Here is a 20,697-nt window from a genome sequence, read left to right as displayed (position 1 = left end):
CTCCCAGATAGGTCTGTCTAGCTGCAGTGCCGCTCTGTGTCTAGAGGAGAGGAAACCAAGGCAGAGTCTCCCGTAATGAGGTGCACGGACTACCCGTGCTTCACAGCTTACTTGCTGGTAGCCCCTCGAGACCTGACTGAGTGCAGGAGCCTGGCTCCTCGCTTCCTACTGATCCAGAGTGAACAGATGGAGAGCTGCTGTGAACCTGAGAGCAGACACAACCGTATGCAAGAGGGACTGTACATTCCTGCGCTGATGACAGCTTAGAACAACGGTGATCTCGACTTTTTTTGTTTGCTGGAGCTGTGAATAATTCAACATCTTCTGGGAAAAGTAAGAGATCAGTGTGCGCTGATTAGTGTTGCCAAGCTCCCGTTTCCTCTACGTCTGCACATTATTTGCAGGAAGTAAAAGCTGAAAGCCTCTTTTGCATCACTCCTATCTCAGAAACTGGGAGGGCTCGTAGCCATGCATTGTACATCAGGGCCAGAAGTCAGCTCTTCAGGCAGATACAATTACAACCAAAAAGTGCTAATTCTGCAGCTCCTCTAGGGGCCCACCCCAGCAGGAGCAAGAGACTTTTAAGAGTTAGGCTCCTCTAGGATATCCCACTCCAAGCACAAATCCATGAGTCACCTCTGACGTACAAACTTTCATGTATGTCATGGTGTGATCAGGCAGCAGTGCAGCAAGACTGAGCGTCCCAGAAGGGGCCAGAGGGAAATCCTAGGCTAGAGCACTGAAAACTAGTAGGAAAGTGAAGGTCCCCTGAAACATCTATAGCAGACCACAGTAAGTTGTTGCATGACATTTAAAAGGCATGAAATATCAAGTCAATAGGTTTTAAATGAATGTGTCGAAGCACTACATCCCAACCGCTGCAACATCAATGAGAAAATTTAAGACAATTTGGCTATGCACATAAACCGCAAGGCATAATGCTATGCCCTCTCTCTCTGAAGCCATTGGTGACAAAGTTGGATGCAGGTGGCGGGTGATGGCATGGGTGAGGGATCAGAGACACACTTGCTCCTCTGGCATAGGACTGACTCTTGGGTCAAGAAGAGAAGGAAGGCCAGAATCCCAGAGCACATCCATCTGCCACACTACAGAGGAGAAGACACAAGACTGGCTACGTAGCTTGGAGGACACACCAGTCCGAGGCCTGAGCCAATTAAGCCCTGTTAACCCGCAGAAAGATTACTACCAGCTCTGCCTCCAGCAGCTTCGTTGAAACCTTGGGAATGTCTGCCTATGCTCCTCCACACAAGGCTGGCATGGCCTCTGGAGCTCTAGCATGCTGAGACAGGGTATTTCAGCTCAGCAAATAAATACAGCGACAATAAATGGCATTAATTATTCACTAATGGAATTATGTCTAGTAACTCAAACAGAGTCTATAATCTGAAAAATCTTTTGCTTAAAAAATGCAATGATTTTTAATTGGTTTTATATTCCCTGGTATGATTATTCAAAGCACTATATACAAAGGGCTTGGGAAAAGAAGTCACTCAATCAGATTAGAAGGAAATCACCTACCAGCTGGGAACCTAGCAGCTCCCACATCCTCAATTTATTTGCATAACCTCCACCTGTAAAATAGCCTTTCTAGGGTATTGCTAAGGCTGTAGTACCAGCATTAGCTGTTTGCTCAGTTTCACTTCTTAAAGCAGGCAAAAAGGATGACCTGCAGCTTTCAAAAAAGCTTCTTAATATTAAGAAATGCTTGTGAAACTTAAGTCAACGTTACATTCACACAAATGCTTGAGGCAAGCCTCTCTGTTCCCACCACAAACAGCAATCATTACTCTGTAGACATGACAGATTTCTTCTGGAGCATCTGGAAGTTGCTGCCTGTAACAAAGAATCTGACTAGCATAATTAAATTAGCTCACCCATTTTAATTATTTTGGCACCACATCTCAAGTGAGAAGCAGCCAAACAAATTTGTCTTCCTAGAAGTTTCTGTGTCATTTTTGCAGCATTGCAAAGTACTCTAAAACCTATCTGTAGCCCTCACATGCATTCCTGCTTGTCTTCTCCAAACAGAAATATGGACACCTGAATCTATGACAAAGGGCAAGTAAAGGACATAAGACAAATCTATTTCAGTTCCGTTTTCTCTCCCCTTCCATGAGGATTGTTTCTTCAGCAAACTTTAATTCTATGCTTGAAACTGGAGCACCATTTCATCACCTTCTGTTTGACATCTTGGATCCTCCACTCCTGGCCTCTCTTTAATGACTCCTGCCTGTTGTCGAACCCCTGTGTACTGTCTGCATTTGCTGTCTGGAGTTCCCATCAACTTTCTCCCCTTGGGTTTCCATACCTTGGCTTCGAATCAATATTTTCCCACCAGCCTCTGAAAATGCCTTCCTAGCCAAATCCCTGTTCTCTTTAAGGCAATTTCAATTTCACTGATAATGCCCTTCTGGACATTCTGCCTCCCTTTTGACTGCCTCTGTTTTAGTGATGCTTTTGCATTACCTGAAGACAATGCTACACCTTCCCATTGCTCCCCTCCTAGTCCTGTTCAACTCATCTCTCTTTAGATTCTTCCTACACCTTAAACGGGATATATTCTATTGTGTGATATTACACACATGCTAGTCAACTTCGTAATTGCTCTTGTACTTAACGCTGATCACAATTCTGGTTGTTCATGCAATAATCCTACGTATTGCTTGGAAAAATGCCAGCCTACATAAGTCAGCAAAGACACTAATACCCTGATTTTGGTTTATTGCCCTAGTAGCCCAGATCTGTCTTTATCATCAGTGTCAGTACTTTCCATGCACTGCTTCACACAGCTCTACACAACTGTCTGCACAATTTCCCTTCCCCTTTTAAGGATGCTTGGCAGATTAGATGTTCCCATACCAATAGCCAGCAAGACCCAAGACCACAGCCTCAATCCAGAACACTGCTGCAGAGATCCTGTCCACAGAGTGTCATTTGGGTGCCACATCCACTCCCCCCCAAGCTCTCATCTGCAGCTAAGAGAGTCTTCTGCTTTCTGACATCCTGCTGTTTACACTGCAGTGCAGCTGCCCACAAATGACCATTAAATTACTTTCCCCTTCCCACTCTCCTTTATCAAGACACAAGTTAAAAAAAAAAAAACAAAAAAAAAAACCGCACACCCTGAGCTACAGCACCAACACACTACAGCTGCTGTCACCCTGTCGAGCAACATGGTCTCCTTGTTTCTCCATGAATTTGGCTGGCGGCATTCATCCACTATCTCTGATCTTCTAATTAAACAACAATACAAATAGTTAAAGTTCAGAGCCTCTGGAGCATCTGTCCCTTCACAACATATAACATTTAGTGAAGTCTCAAGCAATCAAGTAACAGTCCTTCATATCTAAAGACCCCTTTCAGAAAGGGAGTCAAATTATCATTTTTGCTCTAAGTGCTGAAATCACAGAAACAGGAAATTCATTTCACACACAATGTAGTGGAAAAAGAAAAAGGGAAAAATAAAAATCAATAGTTTGCTCCACATAGCAACCTAAAAATCAGCACGTAAGACAGAATGAATATTGAAGGTGAAAACCAACTACATGATCATGTACTTGTAAAGAAACTACAATTTTACTTTACATGCCTTTTCCCCTTCATCTTATACTCAACATATACCAACTCAATCAAATCAAAAGAAAAAGAACCAGCTATTCACTAGTGGGTTATATTTAGCAATACGCAGTGCAACATATTAAAGCATTCTTCCCACCAGTACTGAACCTGAATTGATACTGTCAACAGCTGCCAATAACACAAGACATTCTGCAGAGTCAAAGAAAGCAGATCAAAAAAAAAAAACCAAACTAAAATATAATTAAAGGTAAACTACCATCTGAATGATGCTATAATCACAGGCATGTTACTTCTACAGATGTGTACTTCTGATAAAGGAAATGCAAAGGCTCTTCCTTGCAGCCAGGTGGTGTTGCCTGGCATCAGTGAATCAAGGCTGCCCAAACTCAATTATTCAGATTACGGATCTCATAGGGGTTCCCATCCAGGCCAGCAACAGCAGGTTTGAAAAAGAGAAACACCATCACCCTTAGCAGAGTTTAGATCGAGCTCCACTGTAGCCAAATCCCAAAAGCCATGACTGCTCTCACAGGGCAAACAGGGCTCAGGGCACAGTAACCACAACAAAAGGCTGTAGACTAGTTTGATCCAGCAACATCCATTTATACTTTCTAGCCCAGCAGAAAGAGTTCAGCCTAGCATTTGGTGGTTCACGGAGTAATGCTTCCTAGCCTGGGATGTGACATCTAATTCTTTATAATAGACAGATCAATAACTTTTCTCCTCCACCCTCAAGAAATGCAGAAATTAGACTTAAAACTGGCCACACACCAACTAAAGTTAGTAATTTCTCTTTGTACCTACATTGCTAAAAGTGTTGGCGAAGACACTGAGGACAGCAAGATCAATGGAAGCCCTCACGCTTGCACATATAGCACGCAACTCGCGGGAAAAAATAAGTAGTGTAACATGCAAGTTACAACATTTATCCTACCTCAGTTACCTGCCCACATACACGAGGCTGTAGCAGACTAACAACAATATGAAACACTGCAGCTAACCGACTTGTCTGCCTGAAGTCCTTCCAAACTTACAACTTACTTCAGAAAGGCAAACAGTCTCGTGAAGTTATTCCCTTTGAGGGGGGAGAGCTGCATGGACTAAGAGTCACTTCAGGCTCTAATACTCATCCAGATCAACTGTCTGTCCTGGAAAGAGATACTCTAATGCTTCTTTGAAGAGTTCTGCTATTCTTAGTGGGTTTCAAAAGCAGATGTAAATATAAACCACCTCCCACTCTCTCCACCACCAGACTAATCAGAGATTATCTACCCAGGAAATCTTTTCCCAGTTAACCCTATACATGATCACACATATGGCTGACATAACTTTTTGAAAGGTGCCCTTCCAACACACAAAAATATCATCCAGACTTAAATCCACCACAAACCACATCCACAGTTCCTTAGCATCCTTAGCATGAGTAAGAGATTGGATGTTAAAACAATGCCAAAGTTATTATTACCTTTGTGGTTTTTCAATCACATCAACCTTTTCTTTTTATTAATTTTTTTTAAATAAAAGAAAACATAATGACAATTTCAAACAGCTTAAAGTCACATCAACAGAACATTACAGTGAGAAAATTCATTCTGTAACACCTGGTAAGCAAACCATATTGGTTATGACTTTTTTTTTTTTCCAGAAGAGAACAAGAAGTATATATGCAAAACAAAAAGCAGCCATCTAAAATGCTTGATTGCATAAGCACTAGATCCAGATTCAAAAGTAAAAATATTTTTCTGTGACTTACCAGAATTTCTCTTTGACACGAGCTTCAAATTCATGCTGACTACAGTACAGATCACAAGAACCAAGAGAACAAGAGGCTTCATCTTTCACTTTCTGTGACAGCTGAAATGCAAACATAGTATGAAGTCTGAATCACAGCTTTCCACTACAACAAAGCAGCAGCTACAGTTAAACATTTCTCAAAGAACCATTACAGGGCAATGGCTTAATCTAGTGACTTCTGGGTTTATTTTTATGCAGAGGTAGGAAAACATAATGGTTCAAAGTAACTGTCTATGAATAATTTATCTCTGACTATCACGCAAAAGGGTTGCGATTTTTTAAATGACACTTTGAAAATATTATTTTGCTTAAAAAAAAAAACACAACAAAACACAAAACTGTTTATTTGAAATAGGATGGGTCTAATCTGCCAGATTTTTGTATGTTATTTAAGGGGGAGACCTTGATGGTCATGATTAGTTTTGTCTCATACAAACAGGCCACACACTTGAAAAAACTTCACATTGTTCAGGAAAAGATAAAGAGCGCGTTATTCATGCAATTTCTCTTAGCAACCTTATTTTCCCACTGGTGACCTTGTAAAAGTTCCTACAATGAATTAGTTCTATTCCAGAGATTTCTCCTATAAAATGAGGAAAAGACAGGTGAAGAAAATTCAGAAATCAATGAATGCAGATCTTGGGATTCTTATTAAAAAGATAAAACTAGTGTCTCCTGTGAACCTTACTACCTATTTTATATTATGTACATTAAAAAAAAGAAAAATTCAGTTTAAAATTGTATGTTTAGTTTTATATAATTACTGGAACTAATTCTGTGTTCATTTAAAGTATGAGGTGATTGAAGAAAGCATAACAAGAGCAAACTGAGGTTTCTTATCTGTAATTAAAAACAGATAGAATGAATCTAAACTCAGCAAAGCCCATCTCTCTATCTCTCTCTCTCTAAACGAAAGAGAGAGAAATACTTAATTATAAGCTAGAGCCCTCAAATATATGCTTAGCTTGAAATCACAGGCGTTTAAGTGGCTTGATATATTTAGGCTCAAGGAATTCATCTCTATATCAGATACAAACTTTAGATCAAGACCCTTATTCTCACATAAAGAGGGCAGTCACCTAAATCAGTATGAAATTATTATTTGTGCCAAAAGAGTCGGCAAATATTTTATAGCAGTTTCTTTTAAACAGAAATACACAAAACTACCTGCATTAGTAGTGAAAATGAAGGCCAACGAAACAGAATCATTCCTTAAATGCTGTACCGCATCCACCTGCCCGCTCAGAGGCACCCTCAGCTTTGGGACCAGCCCAGATCCTTGTAGCTCTGAACATTTGCTCAACATGATAAACCAGCAAGAGGGTGCAATGTCCTGCAGTTCACTAAAAATTATTCAGTTTAATTTGAGTTTATTACATCAAATATTCTTCCCTTGTAATTATACTACCAGCCTATTGTTGTGTGAAGAAATGTAAGGAACCATGTATAATCTTTTACACGATGGCAATTATGCTGCTATTCAATTATTTCAAAATTACCACTTAAAACTGAAGTTTTCGCCCTCTCACCTTACCGTACTGCAAGCTATAAATAGGCAGTGAATTTTTTTCCCCCATGAATTCTATGTTCCCATGGGCACTTTATGCCTATTGATTCCCCACAGTAACGATGCTAAAGGAGTTTTCAAGGAATAATACACACTGAAGGCTGTCTGACAGTGGTTAATGGCAGAATTAGTATTCATTCTTCCCTAACCTCTCCTTGGAGTACCAAAATCCTGAAACAAGCAAGGCCATCTTGACAAGAGAGCTTAAAAAAAAGTAATTGAACTAAATCTTTTGACAGATAATTGTAATGATGATGTTATGCTAGAATGATTTTCAAGTGTAGCTTTGCAAATTACTTTCTCCACTTTCCTCCCTTCAGTTATTACAGCTGAGGTATGTAACTCCTAGGTCTTTTTTCATGTGGGTCCCTCCATCCCCACCCCAAATGAGCTATGGTGCATTAAATACACTTAAAAATTCAAAGCAAGTTCTGTCAGCCAACATTCATGCTAGAGATAGGGGAGAATTCTTGGTTCTGTCAGCACTGATAGGAGTTTTGCTTTTTGAGTCCCTGGCCTCACCAAGGCAGTCAGTCTCTGTACCTGCAAAAATCAAGAAAATACAGCAGATAAATGGCAAAAAACTACTTCACCATCCAGTCATTCACAGCCTAGCCCAAAGCCTCAGCCTGTCACATCTGACACAACCCCACTGAAGCTGGCATGAAAATACATGTCAGACTTTGAGGTGTCATCTTCACCGTCCTAGACATGCAACCACAAGAAGGCAGAATCACTCACACCACTGCCCAGTGGATCAGCTGGTTATTGTCCTGAGACAGCGGACAGGTATAGACAACAAGGCTGTTCAAACCACCATATCACAGATGATTTCTTTTTTAAACATACAATTTGACAAAGAACATTAAGGTACAGCATAAGATGTTTTTCCCCCAGAAGAATGTCAAGCAGCCAGAAGAGTGAAGTTTGCATGTGTCCAGGACAAAGTCTCTAAATTTGCTCAGGAGGAGATTTCTGGGCTGAACCTGCCAAGACTCCCATCATGGCTCCCAACGGGACCACTTGCACAACTCCCTCCTCTGGGCCATTCACTCACGTATCAGGCAGTAGGATGGATTAGAGGCTCAAGACAATCCTGTGCTTGACCTACTAGGACTTCTGGAAATAAATGAGTGGTGAGTAACGTGAATAAACTGTGCTAGCTTGAAGCGATACGAGATGGGATAAACCAGTTAACGTTCAATACCATTTTTCTATAATCAAGGCATTCTCCTCCAACCAGGGCTGATTTTGTCATTTGACAAACTTTCCCCTCACAGGCACCAAGCAGCATTTCCCTGAGGAGCTGTTTACTCTGACGCTGCCAACTCCAACCAGCTGTGAGTAGGGGCCACAGCTGCAACAAGAATGTAGTACTCTACTGGATACACCTCAGAAGAGGGGGAACAAGTTTAGGCCGTTCCCAGAAGAGTAAAGATGATGTCTTACTGAATGAGGATACAGAAATACAAATTACAGCTATCTTGCCCAAGATCACCAAGAGGAGGGAAGAGAGACACAGAATGAAGTGCTTGTTGAAAAGGCTGAAAGAATTGCTAAACAAATTAATCCAGCCCTTGTTGTGACCTGCCAGGTTGCGTTTGTATCAAGATAAGTAAAGGGAGGTTGCTACCATCAGAGGGAGAACTGTAGGACAAGCAAGGTGTGACAACTTCATTCTCAATCATTCCTCTGCTAACAAGTTCACCCCTTTCCCTCCTCATACCATTTGACGCTACAGACCACAGGCTTCAGGGAGCTTTCCCAGTCTGCTGTAGACATCCAACACCTACAAGGGGACCAGGCTGCAGTGCAGCACAAATTCTATTCTTCTAACAGAAACCCTGACTCCCAAATGCTGCCTAATGCCTTTTACCTGTGCTGACAAACTTAGTTCTTTCTTCTGAGTCCTCAGAAAACAACGCTTGGGAAATTGTGTCCCATTTTCTTCGTGTACTGCTTGCTGTCCTTCCAGCAGCCACTTCAGCTTGCGTAGCTTCCCAGACTCAAATGAATTTCAAGCAACAATGTTGGAAGAAAGCACTTAGAAACACTAAGGAAACTGGAGCATTGACATTCTGCACAAAACCCAGCACCGAGATTCCCAAGTTCCTGCTTCAAATATAGTTTAGTTTTGCTCTAATTTCTCCTGCAAGCTTTGTTTATATAGTGTTCCTTTTTAAGAGAAAGCAAGAGAAGAAAAAGTGATGCATGTGTGCACTCAGGCACACGTCTGTGCCTGAGATTTGCTGACACACCATGAGGCTCTGTAGGTTCTGGTTTCTCCACAGAAGCTGCAATGCAGAAGGTGCTCATTAAAAACAGCAGCCCACCTCTTTACTGGTTTCCAATTGTCAAGTTTTGTTGTTCAGAAATCTCAGGGAAATAAATTACAGTTTTCACCCCACACACAAAGGATGAAATGGCAACAGTAATTCTTTCATTGTCTTCACAATATGCTAGATGGTGACTTCTGTTCATTTATTTTCAAACCATTTCCCCACACCACTTTTTAAGGCTTTGAATTTTAATATGAACCCTCTCTCAGGTCTTCTCTTCTTCTGCCAACGTACCAAACTTTGAGCTGTTTATTACTGAAAGATTTTCAGTGTATACAATATGCTGGATGGAAGTAATCCACAATGGGCACCGGTCCCTTTTTGTTGATACTTCAAACACAAACAAAAAATTATTTAAGATCAGAGATTCAAGCTAGTTCAAGTAACATATCTTCAGCTCTACTTGATATGGGTCATGCAGCGTTCTTTGCTCTGTTGCTCAATAAGCATCAAAGAATATTTCATTTTGCCTAATTCACTGTGCATCTTCACCATTATAACCAGCCACTTAAGTTGTCTAAATATGTAATGAACATTAATTCTACAAGGCAGTGTGCATTCAGCATTCTTTTTACTGGATTTGAGCCTCTACTGGGCTCAGGTCCTTAACTAAATTCACAATTCCACGAGAAACTTAAAGCTGAGGTAAGCACGGAGGGAGCCTGGCAGTGCTTGTGTTGTATGAACAGAAAGTAACCAGCAACAATGAGACAAAATCTAAAATGTCTGGGATTATTACTGGCTCAACAGTGTAACAGCTGCACGATAGCAATACAACAAGGAAAAGACCCAGGGTATTGTCCTGCAGAAGCAAAGGGAACCACAACTAAATATACAGAACACCTGACAAGGTCACAACACCAATCTGTAATGATTCCTCTAAAGGTTGAGTATCTGGGTGCAAAAGAAAAGGAACAAACTGTAAAACTCGCAGATGTTTTGTGATGTGAAGGGGATAAACTCAGAATCTTATCAGCTATTTCAGAAGAAACAAACAGCACTGCACCTTAGGTGTTAACACTGAGATTTTGCCAGAAAGACTGTAATGCCTCCATTAAAAAGTTAAATATCTTCCAAACAGCAACCACAGAAGAGCAGTATCTTAAAGCTTCAAAAGGTGTCTTACAGTATAACACCAAAACAAAAAATGGGTTTCAGTGGCAGCAACAGGAAAAAAAAAAGTCCTGTGGATGGCCTCCACACAATAACTTATCCCATTAACATTTCTGGCTGCAAAGAGTAGAAGTGATCTTAGTCATGTTAAAATAGCAATCAGACACAACACTATGAGCAGACTGCTGGGTCACCCTGTAGAGAGAAAACCCTGAGAGCATTAACACAAGAACCTTTTCCTGCAAGAACTTTCCGATCCAATAGCTGACTAAAATAGTGCTCATTCATGCCAAAAAAAATGAAAAGCAGGAAATGGAAAAACCCCCTGAAATATTCCAAATACAGATAAAGGTTCCAATATCTATAGAATAAAAATGCTAACCAGAGGGGGTAGTGATGAGTATGTGATGCAGGCACTCATCTAAATCTCTACTAAGAAAACTCACCAAAAACCTGAGCAGCCCATCTTAACAGATTTGTGAACGAAAAGAACTAGAACTACTCAGCACTGATTAGCAGATCAAGCACTATCAGCTCACACCACATACTGACCTCGATTCCCTAAGCAACTCACTCACACAGAATTCAAGTTCATTGTATCTTCAAATTGGATTTTTAAATCCCTGAATCACACTCCTCCCTTATTGCAGCAACGCCAGCACTTGGAAATGCATAAAGCAACTGTAAGGAGGAACAAGAAGAACAACAAAGGAGTGGCAAAGTTAGCTATTATTTTTTAAGCCTCATGCCCAGCTGCACCATCAATGATGTACTGATTCAGCACTACCCTGGATTCTACAGAGAACTATTGTTCCAGCCTTAACTTTGCAATATTCTAACTACACATCCCAGGACATATCGATGCGCTGGTCCAGTATCACAGCTTTTGAGTAGTCCAGGCCTTTTACAGACATTCAAAGTGAAATACATGTTGTGGGAGGAGGATTACAGCTGTACTTCAAGCCCTCACGGTTTATGAGGTCAACATAATGGATCTATTAATTTACAGACTTTTTTTCCCCTAGAGTAGGAGCTATTAATATTCTACATATATTTACTTCTGCAGATTGTGGTTTAACCAATACAGTACTTCAGGCAACACGAAAGTACCGTAGGCAACGTAAAGACCGTCAGACCCAGGGAGTTTCGGTTTATAGCGTGGGTCTTAGCCTCTTACCACTTTGCAGAATTACTTCGAAGATTACAGAAAAGACAGCTGGGGGAGAGAAGAAAACGTGAAGACAGTCTACACTTGGAAAGCTAAACATGTACGCTAGTACTAGGGAAAGGGAAGTGATTTTAAGAATCAGCACAAATCAGCCTAAGTCCTACAGCTGACGCAGTTACAGCAAAACAGTTCCCAAAGCTGAGTAAGCCACAGCAGTAATCACAGCCACCTGAGGGGAAAGAGGAGCCCCAGCCACAGATGACCACGTACGTTTCCCAACACCGAGAAGGCCACTGGCCACTGTTCCAGGAAGGCAGACTTCTTCTAGGCTGAGATGAACTCTCACAGATCCAGCCCAGCCAGCCCACCCTGGGCTGCGGAGAAGGTCCACTCAGGAAAAAATGACTCGGAACCCTGCTTTTCAGATCTCCAGGGGAAAAAAAGCAAGTTGCTGATGAGAACTCTTAAGCTTCAGAGTCGTTGATAAACCCCGTAAATTCCAGAAAACCCACGGCTTCACCTGACTCTTCAGTCACTGACACCCAGAGCAAACACCACTGCTCAGGTCATGGCCCTTTCCTGCTGAGTGCTTTAGATGATCTTGCCAGTGATCACAGGTCTCCTCTACAGAGCCTCAACCACAAAAGGAGGAGACATTTCAGATTAAGAGAGATGCAAAAAGTCCATTCTCACCCACACCAACTTCAAAACTAACTCACTGCTCTTACATCAATAAGAAAGTCTGTCCAATTCACAGCAGCCTATGCAAGAGCATTATTAAGCCAAAAGATTAGATGCTTTACTTTTTTCATACTCATACCAACCTTGTGCCCAAGCACCTTTTGTAGAAAAGCTATTAAAAATGGAGAGAGAGACAGTTCAAAGAGAGGTCTCAATCCTGAAAGATAGCATATGCCTCCTCTTCCCCCCTACACTGCTTCTCTCATTTCCCTTGTGTTCCCCAAGGCTCATTACGGAGGTGCTCAGCACAAAACAGAACTAGATTTTAGACTGGGCTGCCATCTGCATGCTGAAACGTTCCCTGCTTTTATAGAGAAACTGCTTTTACAGCATCTTAAAACAGTCCTCTTTCCGGGACCACATAGAAGATGGACTGCAGTTGTTACAAGTGTCAGCTGTATTGACTTTATATCTGCTCCTATATACATTCATACCTCTGCAATATGTACAAAATAACAATATTTGCACTATTCATGGCAAACACGGTCCACATTCACTCCTGCACATTAATGAAACAAGCGCCAAGAGAACACAACTCTGCATGTGATGTGCTTAGAATTTCATTCCTTGATCTTGTTCATGGCCACATGCTTCCCTAACTAATATATAATGCTCAAAGAAGACAGAATTAACAGAAAAAGATGACATACCAGCTGTTACACTTCTTATAAAACACTCTTCCACAATTTTCCACTTAGAAAACACAGTTCCAGAGAAGCAAGACAGAGCACTTTGCTCTGCTGTCAGCAAAGGCAAGTTGCTTTCACTGTAATCAGCACCACCTCATAGTAACTTAAAGTGATAAACATCTTCTTGATGATGATTTTTTTCCCCTTACATAACCAGAGGTTAGCCTATACCTATATGTATTTTGCTAGGTTTGTCTGGGTGAAAATAAGAATTTAATTAAGCAAGCAAGCAAACAACCCCCCCCCCCAAATTTGAGAATCATGAGAAACTGCTTATAGAACATTACTTCCAAATATTTGCGGAAATCTTGTAAACAATGAGGTTTTGTTCTGATGCAGGCCAAAATCAAATTAAAATATGTATTTTATGTGCCCTGGAATTGCTCTGACAAATACACATCCTCGTTAATTTAACTGTTACATAAAGCAGTGTGAAGAGGGGTGGAAGAAACTCTCTTCCTGTAGTGCTTTTAGGGTAGAAAGTAGGTAGAAAGGAAAGGATTAGCCAAACAAACCCTGCAGAAGTTTCTAACACACAAGTCTCTCTCCGGCCAGCTTTGTTACATGTTTATAACATAACCTTCAGTCCTCCACCAATTCCAGGGGGGCTTACTTAAGTCAAGTACCAGATGCCAGAGGAAATGCTGACCATGAAAGCTAGTAAAAAGGTTCTCATTATTTTCAGCAAGGGTAAGATCTCTTCCCTTTGTCTTCTCTTCAACGCTGTTTAAAGGAAGATTTATTTTTAGTTGGACACCCTGAAAAGCAAACGGCCTCTTAAAGTGTCTCCTTATTTTGTGATACAGTTTAAACGTTCACTTCCCTTTCCATCACTAAAGACCTCCTAATAAATAGCTCAGACTCACATTGTTTGAGGAAGGCTTAGAAATGGAGAGCAGGCACCGTTTCCCATACAGCCCTTTAAGGCTGTTTAATAGTTGTTCACGATTCAGCATCCCTTGGTATTTTCAGCTTGAGCCTCAGTTTGAAGTGAGAGATTACTCAGAGCCCAAATGTTTTGGAGAGCAGGAAAAGTCCATACATTATAAATGCATTATTTGTACTTCTTATTGTGAGTACAGATTCTCAGCCCTTTCCCTCAGACACACAGGTCAATGCCACCAGCCCCAGCCACCCCTGGCAGTTTCCCACTTTAGCCAGCCCCCAGCAGGGATGACTGGCTGCACCGGGCACAGACGTGCTCCTTGGAACTTTTCCTCCACCTCCAGTCCCACAAGGGCATCTCAACCCAGGACATATGAAATTTGGACCAAACAGCCTCTCTGCCACATAGAAGATGCTGTTCTCTGTAGCTTTAACTAGATAATTGTAACATGCGCCCTTCTCTCCCCAGGAAACAGCTGCAGTCAGTCAGGGAACAAATTGCTCTGCCTTTGCAAACAAACCAAATCCCCTTACAGACCCATCACAGCCAGAGCGCCTCACCTGAATGCTCCTGTCATCTCCAAGCAGGCAAAGCATCCCAAGGGCAACAGGCCTCACATGTTGTCCCTGTTTCCTCTCCTTTGCTTCCAGCAGCCTACCTGCTTCTCTGCTGCGCTCCTCACACACACTGCGTTCATATGCAAGCTGCCCGTCACTTCCATGGGGAACTGAAGCCAGCAGCTGACCGACACCTCCAGAGACACATACACTCTTAAACCCTCCATGGCTCAAGCTTATTGTACGGTGGCAAGGCACAACACCCATGAGATCCTGAGCCCAGCAACTGTACTCCTACCTGCCTCTGCTTCCTCACTCCTCTGCAGCCTCCTCTGGGCTTAAGGCTGTGAAGTTCAAGTTCTTCTGAGGCCCAGGCCTCCAGCCTCCATCAAACCTTCTCCTCCCACTCCCACACCGTTGGTCCCTGTCTCATCAGAAGAGATCTCTGCCACAAGAACAGCCCTTCTGCTGAGCTCACCTTCTCCCTGCCAGCCTATGAATCCCTCCTGACCCTCTCAGGCTCTTTTTTGATCTGACTTCTGTTTGGAGAGCGGCCAGTCCCCCACGCTGGTTTCCAACAGCTTCAGCTACTGCACTGCTTCAAAGAGCAGCCACTAGACTGGCAGCCCAGTCTAAAAAAGCTTTCTGTCACTCCTGCTCTGCGAGATACAAAGCAGTTCAGACAAAGCTGGCTGACACCATATATGCACAGGGGCTCCAGCAATTGTGTGGCGTCCACAAAAATTGACTAAAGTCGGTTAAGTGCATTAATGTGGCACACCTGGTCTTTCTTCTTACCTCTTGTGCAAGCAAGTCTTCCTCCCCTCACCCTCCTCCCCATTTTACTGCTAAAGCATCAATCACCAAACAAGTTGAAGACAAACCTTCTCTGAGCTTCCAGGTACTGTGAAAGTAAAAGGGTCATCTGAAAAGAACTCTTAGGCCTTACAAATAGAGCAAATAAAGATTCATATCTCTCTACTGTGCTCACTTGCAGACCAAGCAGGGGGATGCGTATAAGGAAGTCTTTCTATCAGCTATGTTCCCAGCACATACCCCCTCCCCTTTCTGACATCCTTGGTCACCAGCTAGAAAGCTTTAGTTCAGTAGAGGAAGGTCTCCCCTCACAGACTCGGATCTGGAACACACTGGAGGTGCAAGCTGCTGCCTAGCAACACAAGCACTCTGCAGGGAGGTCAGAGCATGCCCCCGTCCTCCCACTGCAAAAGATCTCCTATGCACAGAGAATAACCCTCACAAGGATGCAATCCACACTAGTTTCTTGGAAAGCCATCCTGCACATCACCAATTACAACCCCTGCTTAACCACAGACCCGCCAAATGCTGAAGAGCACTGCCTGTGCCTTAGTAAGCTGCCAGAAGTCTTCACTTCTCATATTTGTTGTGTGTGCATTACACTCCACTGGCTTACGGAGCCCAAAACCCCAAATCCCAGCCTGTCCCTCCATCCCTTCCTCAGCCACTTGTCTATTGCAAAGACAGTGTCTATTGACTCACTGTCAGGCAGCTTCCTCCCCAGACTTACCTCCTGCCTCGGCCCTGGCAAAGCTTTTCAGCCACCATGTCCTCCTCAAAGCTGGCCCTCTCCCACCTCCAGAGGGAAGCCCCTTCCCACGCACTACGCAGAAGCAGAGCAGGCAGTCACCTGCTTGTACAGCTGAGATATCTGACAGATACCACAGACCGCCAGGCAGCTGCACAGTTTTATCCCTGCTAAGAAGTAACGTCCCCTTTTAAGCACTGACAACAAGCATTTGGGGTGAGTGCCTCTCTCAGGTGTGAATGCAACCACACTCACACAACACCTGGGCACCCTGAAACAGACCCTGCCTACCACCCTGCCCCACATCTGCACAGGCAGCGCCTCCCCTCACCTTGCACTAACCTCTAACAATTCTCTGAAAAACCTCAAAACTCTGATGATAATATCATAATAGCCGCAACCCCCCCATGCATTCTAAAAATATGAAAGGTTTTTTTTTTTTTAATAATCAGGATAAAACCAAGAGAGTATAAACACTGCACAGGAGCACAAGAAAGTGCCAGTTCCAGCCAGGATGGGTTTTTCCTCACAGTACAAGCCTAAATTTGGGCGTTAACCCAACAGGAGCAGAGGTTGCCCAAAGCACACAGACCTTACCGTAACTTTGAGAAACTGCGGCTTACAGCATTTTCCACCAGAAACTTTATATTCGTTGAATCTTAGCAGAGAGAGCAGTCCACGGCCAGGTCCTTTAAAAATAGTCACTTGATCAAATACTGGAGAGGTTTCATCCCCTTTAGCAGGTTCCCATCAGACCCCAAATGAAACTAGAGAATCCTTATTATCACAAAACTTTTCAGAGGCACCTAGAGATCTCCAAGTCGCCCAACCTTCAGGACACCACCGCAGTACCTCAGAGCAGCCAAGCCTCCAAAGAACCTGCACCTTTTCAACAGGCTCCACCAAGCTACAACATCCCAAGAAACAACTCCTGGAGTGTTTTTATTTCAAATCCCCAGCGGTAACACCGTTCCCGGGGAGCCCCACTCGCGTCCGCGGCGCTGACTGAGAGCGCCAAGAACCTCCTTTCGTGAGAGAAAACACTTTTGGAGCCTCCGCAGCCGCAGGGCCCGATCCGGGAAACCGCGGAGCCGCCGCGCTAACAACGGACGGGGCTCCGACTCCGGGCAGCCGCTCTCTGAGGAGACCGGCGAAAACCGCGGGCGGAGCGCGGCCGGCCCGCCCGGGACGGAGACCCGCAGCTGCGGAGGGGTCCCTCCCGCGATCGCCCCGGCAGCAGCGGGGCGCCCGGGCTCTCTCCGCCCGCCCCGCGGCTGAGGGAGGGACAAGGCGGCAGCCGCCCCTCGGCCCCATCCCGCGCACGGCGGGGGCGGCGCCGAGGGGATACTCGTTACATCCGAACTTTTCTCTGATTTTGAGGGAAGATTTTTTTAAAACAGGAAAAAAAATAAAGGAAATTGCCGCGAGAAGCGCCGCGCGGCAGGGCTTACCTCCCTGGCGGCTCCCCCCTAGGTCTCCATGCCGGCACGGCCCCGTCCGAGGCCGGCGGGGTGCGGGCGGGCCCCCGCGGCGGTGGCGACGGACGCTGCGGCCGGTGATGCCGCTGCGGGGGCGGTCCGTGTGTGCGGAGCGTAGCTCCCCGCCGCCGCGGAAGAGCGGGCGCTGTCCCCGTCAAGTTACGGCGGAGCCGCCGGGAGGGGAGGGGAGGGGACCGGGACGCCGCTGCCCCCCACCACCCCCCCCGCGCCGCCGCCGCCGGCCCCGCACGCGGCAGGTGCGCCCGCCCGCCCCGCGCAGCGAGACGCCGCAGCGCCCCCTGGCGGCCGCGCCGCGCCCTTGCCCGCCCGCCCCGGCCCCGCTGCCCCGGCCCCGCTGCCCCAGCCGGGCACCGCCGCGGGCCGCCCCGCTTCCAGCCCCGGCTCTGCACCGGGCCCCGGGGCGTCAAAATGCCGACGCCAAAACCCCTAATGCCCCGTACAGCCGGCAGCAGCCAGGGGTCGTGGCGCCGCGCACATGGGCCCGCTCTCGGCCGAAGAACCGGCCAAGAACCGTCCTGAGGAGCAGAGGGAGCGTCGGCAAAGGGCTGTGGAAGTGTAAGGTCGGCGCCTTCAAACCTGGTTTTGCAAGAGGTGCAGCTCGTCCCAGGGGTTAACAGCGTTTGCGTTGCTCTGGGAGAAGCCGCTTCCAAACCCACTGCATCTTTTCATACCATCATTAGCACCAGTTTAACCAGACTGCTGCGAACTGGACCAGGTGCAGTTTGTCTTCCCCAACTGCTTCAGACATGGCACATCCATGCTTTCTACAGCATGGAGCATGGTAGTGTTATTTTTAGTTTCCCTGTGCTGCTTTTTATTTGCTTTTAAACATCTCAGAATAGTTCCGTGCAGAATATAATCTACTTCTGCATTTTGCTCAGATTCATAGGAGGACTTGGGTTTGACAGGCAACTGCGATACTGGCAGAAAAATTATGGGCCAAATTTCTGTAAGCGCACTTCACGCTCATTGCTTATTGCTGCCATGGTGCACAGTGCCATTGCTCGGGCTGCCTTGTGCTGTGTCACAGGGTGTGTGATCGTCACTCCTGCACGTGACCCCTGCAAGGCTGCAAACACCAAACAACGCAGCGGCGAGAAGCTCATAACCCAAACACGCAAGCAGCATCCAGCTGGTCACAGGAAAACCAATTCCTCGGGAGAACACCACCACAGAAGTTAGTGTCACTTCAGCATCCTGCCCCCAAGCCAGGGCAGCTGAGAAGAGCCAGAACCTGCTCAGTCACGCACAGCCCACCTCGGCTACACATCAGTGTCAGCATCTTCGCAATTATTGATGTCAAAGCCAAGAAAACACTCGGCTCTGCTTTCAGGTCTTTATCACTTACGCAGAGCTGACAATTAGAAACATTATCTTGTTAGCTATAAACAAAGCAAATCTGAACTAGATGTCATACAGGGACAACAAAAGTAGCAGCATTTTTAGTCATTTCTCTGAGTATAACCATCCTTTAAAACCTCTTTTTTGACTTGAGGAGGTGCTGGGGACGAACAGCACATGGACGCTTTGTTCTCCAAGGTGAGGCCAAGAACAACGACTTTTCCCAGTCCCAGCCATGGGGAGGGCTCAGGCACACACAAGGTATTCCTACATACAGCAAATGAGCAAAACTATTGTAGTGCAGGAATGTGACAAAAATCAATAAACTAGCCCATTTTTACTGCCTGTATAAATCTTTTAACTAATTAGAAGGAGTCAATATGTTGCCAGGAGACCTTGCTTCTCCGTGTGACATAGACTTCTTCACCAAGATGCTAATACCTTTACTGCAATTTATAACCTCTGACACTTCAGCTACTCTTTCATTTCTCCTGGCATGATTACAGTGTAAAAGTGCTATTTTTTAAATTATTTATCAAGTCACTTACTAAAGTCACTTTTTAGCTGAATTAAAAGATTAAAAGCCTAGAAATAAAACATCCCATGGACTTTGAAATATACAGTTAGGTGAAGCTGTATTTAATGATACCTTGGATTTATATTTGGATTTCAAATGACTAGATAAAGCAGTATCATTAGACATTCTTCAGCATTTTATAGTAAGTCAAAACCCCTTAATTATTATGCTACACTATATGAATGTATACATTATTCATAAAAAAGAGGGGAATATACCACTGACTGATAATTTTTTAAAAAAAACTAATGTCTTTTCCCTTATTCTGTTCTCATCTCAGCCCATTGTGGAAAATAATCCATTTCGCAGACAAGAGCACTATGATATACAGCTGTCAGTCTTTAGGTAGGTTCAGTAGGAATGAAAAGAACAAGGTATTAATGGAGTTGAATACAGAGCAGAAGAGATCAGCCTTCAGAGGAACTGTAGGAACAGCCTGCCATGCACCAAGCCTTATGCTAATTTCTGATGTACCACTAAAGAAGTAATGAGACCTATTTTGGCCTTTGTTTCTGACCATCTTCTTGGGTTTTTTTTTTTAATATGTGTGATAAAGCAGGCTAGGGACCTCAGCTAAGGCATCCCAGGCACACTGTGTGTTGTAGATGCACACTGAAAGAACAGAGAATAATGCAGTTGACATTGATAAAAATGGGAGAGAGAGAAATTATTCAGTCATACCCGACCATACTAGGAAGGGATGTCCAAAGAGACTGATGAACTTGGGCAATGTCAAACAGTAAGTCTGTGGAGAGCCAGGAACTGAATGCATCACCTCGAATCTCGTTTAGTTCTCCAGTCCTTGATTTGTTAAATCTCTCCATTCTTTCTGCTAACCAAATTATTCCATGATGGGGTATTCTAGGGTTTTAATCCAATGCCAGAAAATTCAGTAAAAAAGACTCTTTTCCACTGACTTCAGTTAGCTTTGGAAGAGTCCCCAGATACACTTTCTTAATCAATTTTAATCAATCTACGCATGGACTCACCTACATCCCTTACAATTAGATTGTGGCCAAACATCCGCTTCTGACTGCCACCAGCAGACGTTGTCCTCCCAGCTGCTCTTTTCTTGCCTGCCAAGGATAGATGGATCTACCGAATGAGTGCCCTGTACTCAGTCCTACTTCAGTCAAATATGATAGGTTTGTTTTGACTTTAAACAGCAGAAATTAAAGAGCTCCCAGCTGAGCATCTTGCTTGGCAGAGATGGGATACAAAGTGAGCAGCCCCCACCATAAATAGGGTAATTTGGGGGGCAT

General features: G+C 44.3%; 1 protein-coding gene across 3 annotated transcripts in view; it reads right to left on the bottom strand.

The window, feature by feature from the left end:
- Positions 1–17,700, bottom strand: part of IL1RAPL2 (interleukin 1 receptor accessory protein like 2) — a 391,439-nt gene extending 373,739 nt beyond the window's left edge. For 2 of the 3 annotated variants that reach the window (XM_074601410.1, XM_074601412.1), the window contains exons 1-2: positions 17,470–17,700; positions 5,354–5,454 (exon numbers count right to left, since the gene is read on the bottom strand). In XM_074601410.1, coding sequence (XP_074457511.1) covers positions 5,354–5,435 — 82 coding nt within the window. In that variant the 5' untranslated portion in view covers positions 5,436–5,454; positions 17,470–17,700. Of the gene's footprint in view, positions 1–5,353; positions 5,455–16,615; positions 17,280–17,469 lie in introns of those variants that run through there. The other variant, XM_074601411.1, reaches the window with a different exon arrangement.
- Between the last annotated feature and the right edge of the window lie 2,997 nt (positions 17,701–20,697).

This window comes from Larus michahellis, chromosome 9 (genome assembly GCF_964199755.1).
Source record: "Larus michahellis chromosome 9, bLarMic1.1, whole genome shotgun sequence".
Lineage (NCBI taxonomy): Eukaryota > Metazoa > Chordata > Aves > Charadriiformes > Laridae > Larus > Larus michahellis.
Note: the sequence above shows the minus strand (reverse complement) of the source record. Positions and strands in the feature narration are given on the sequence as shown.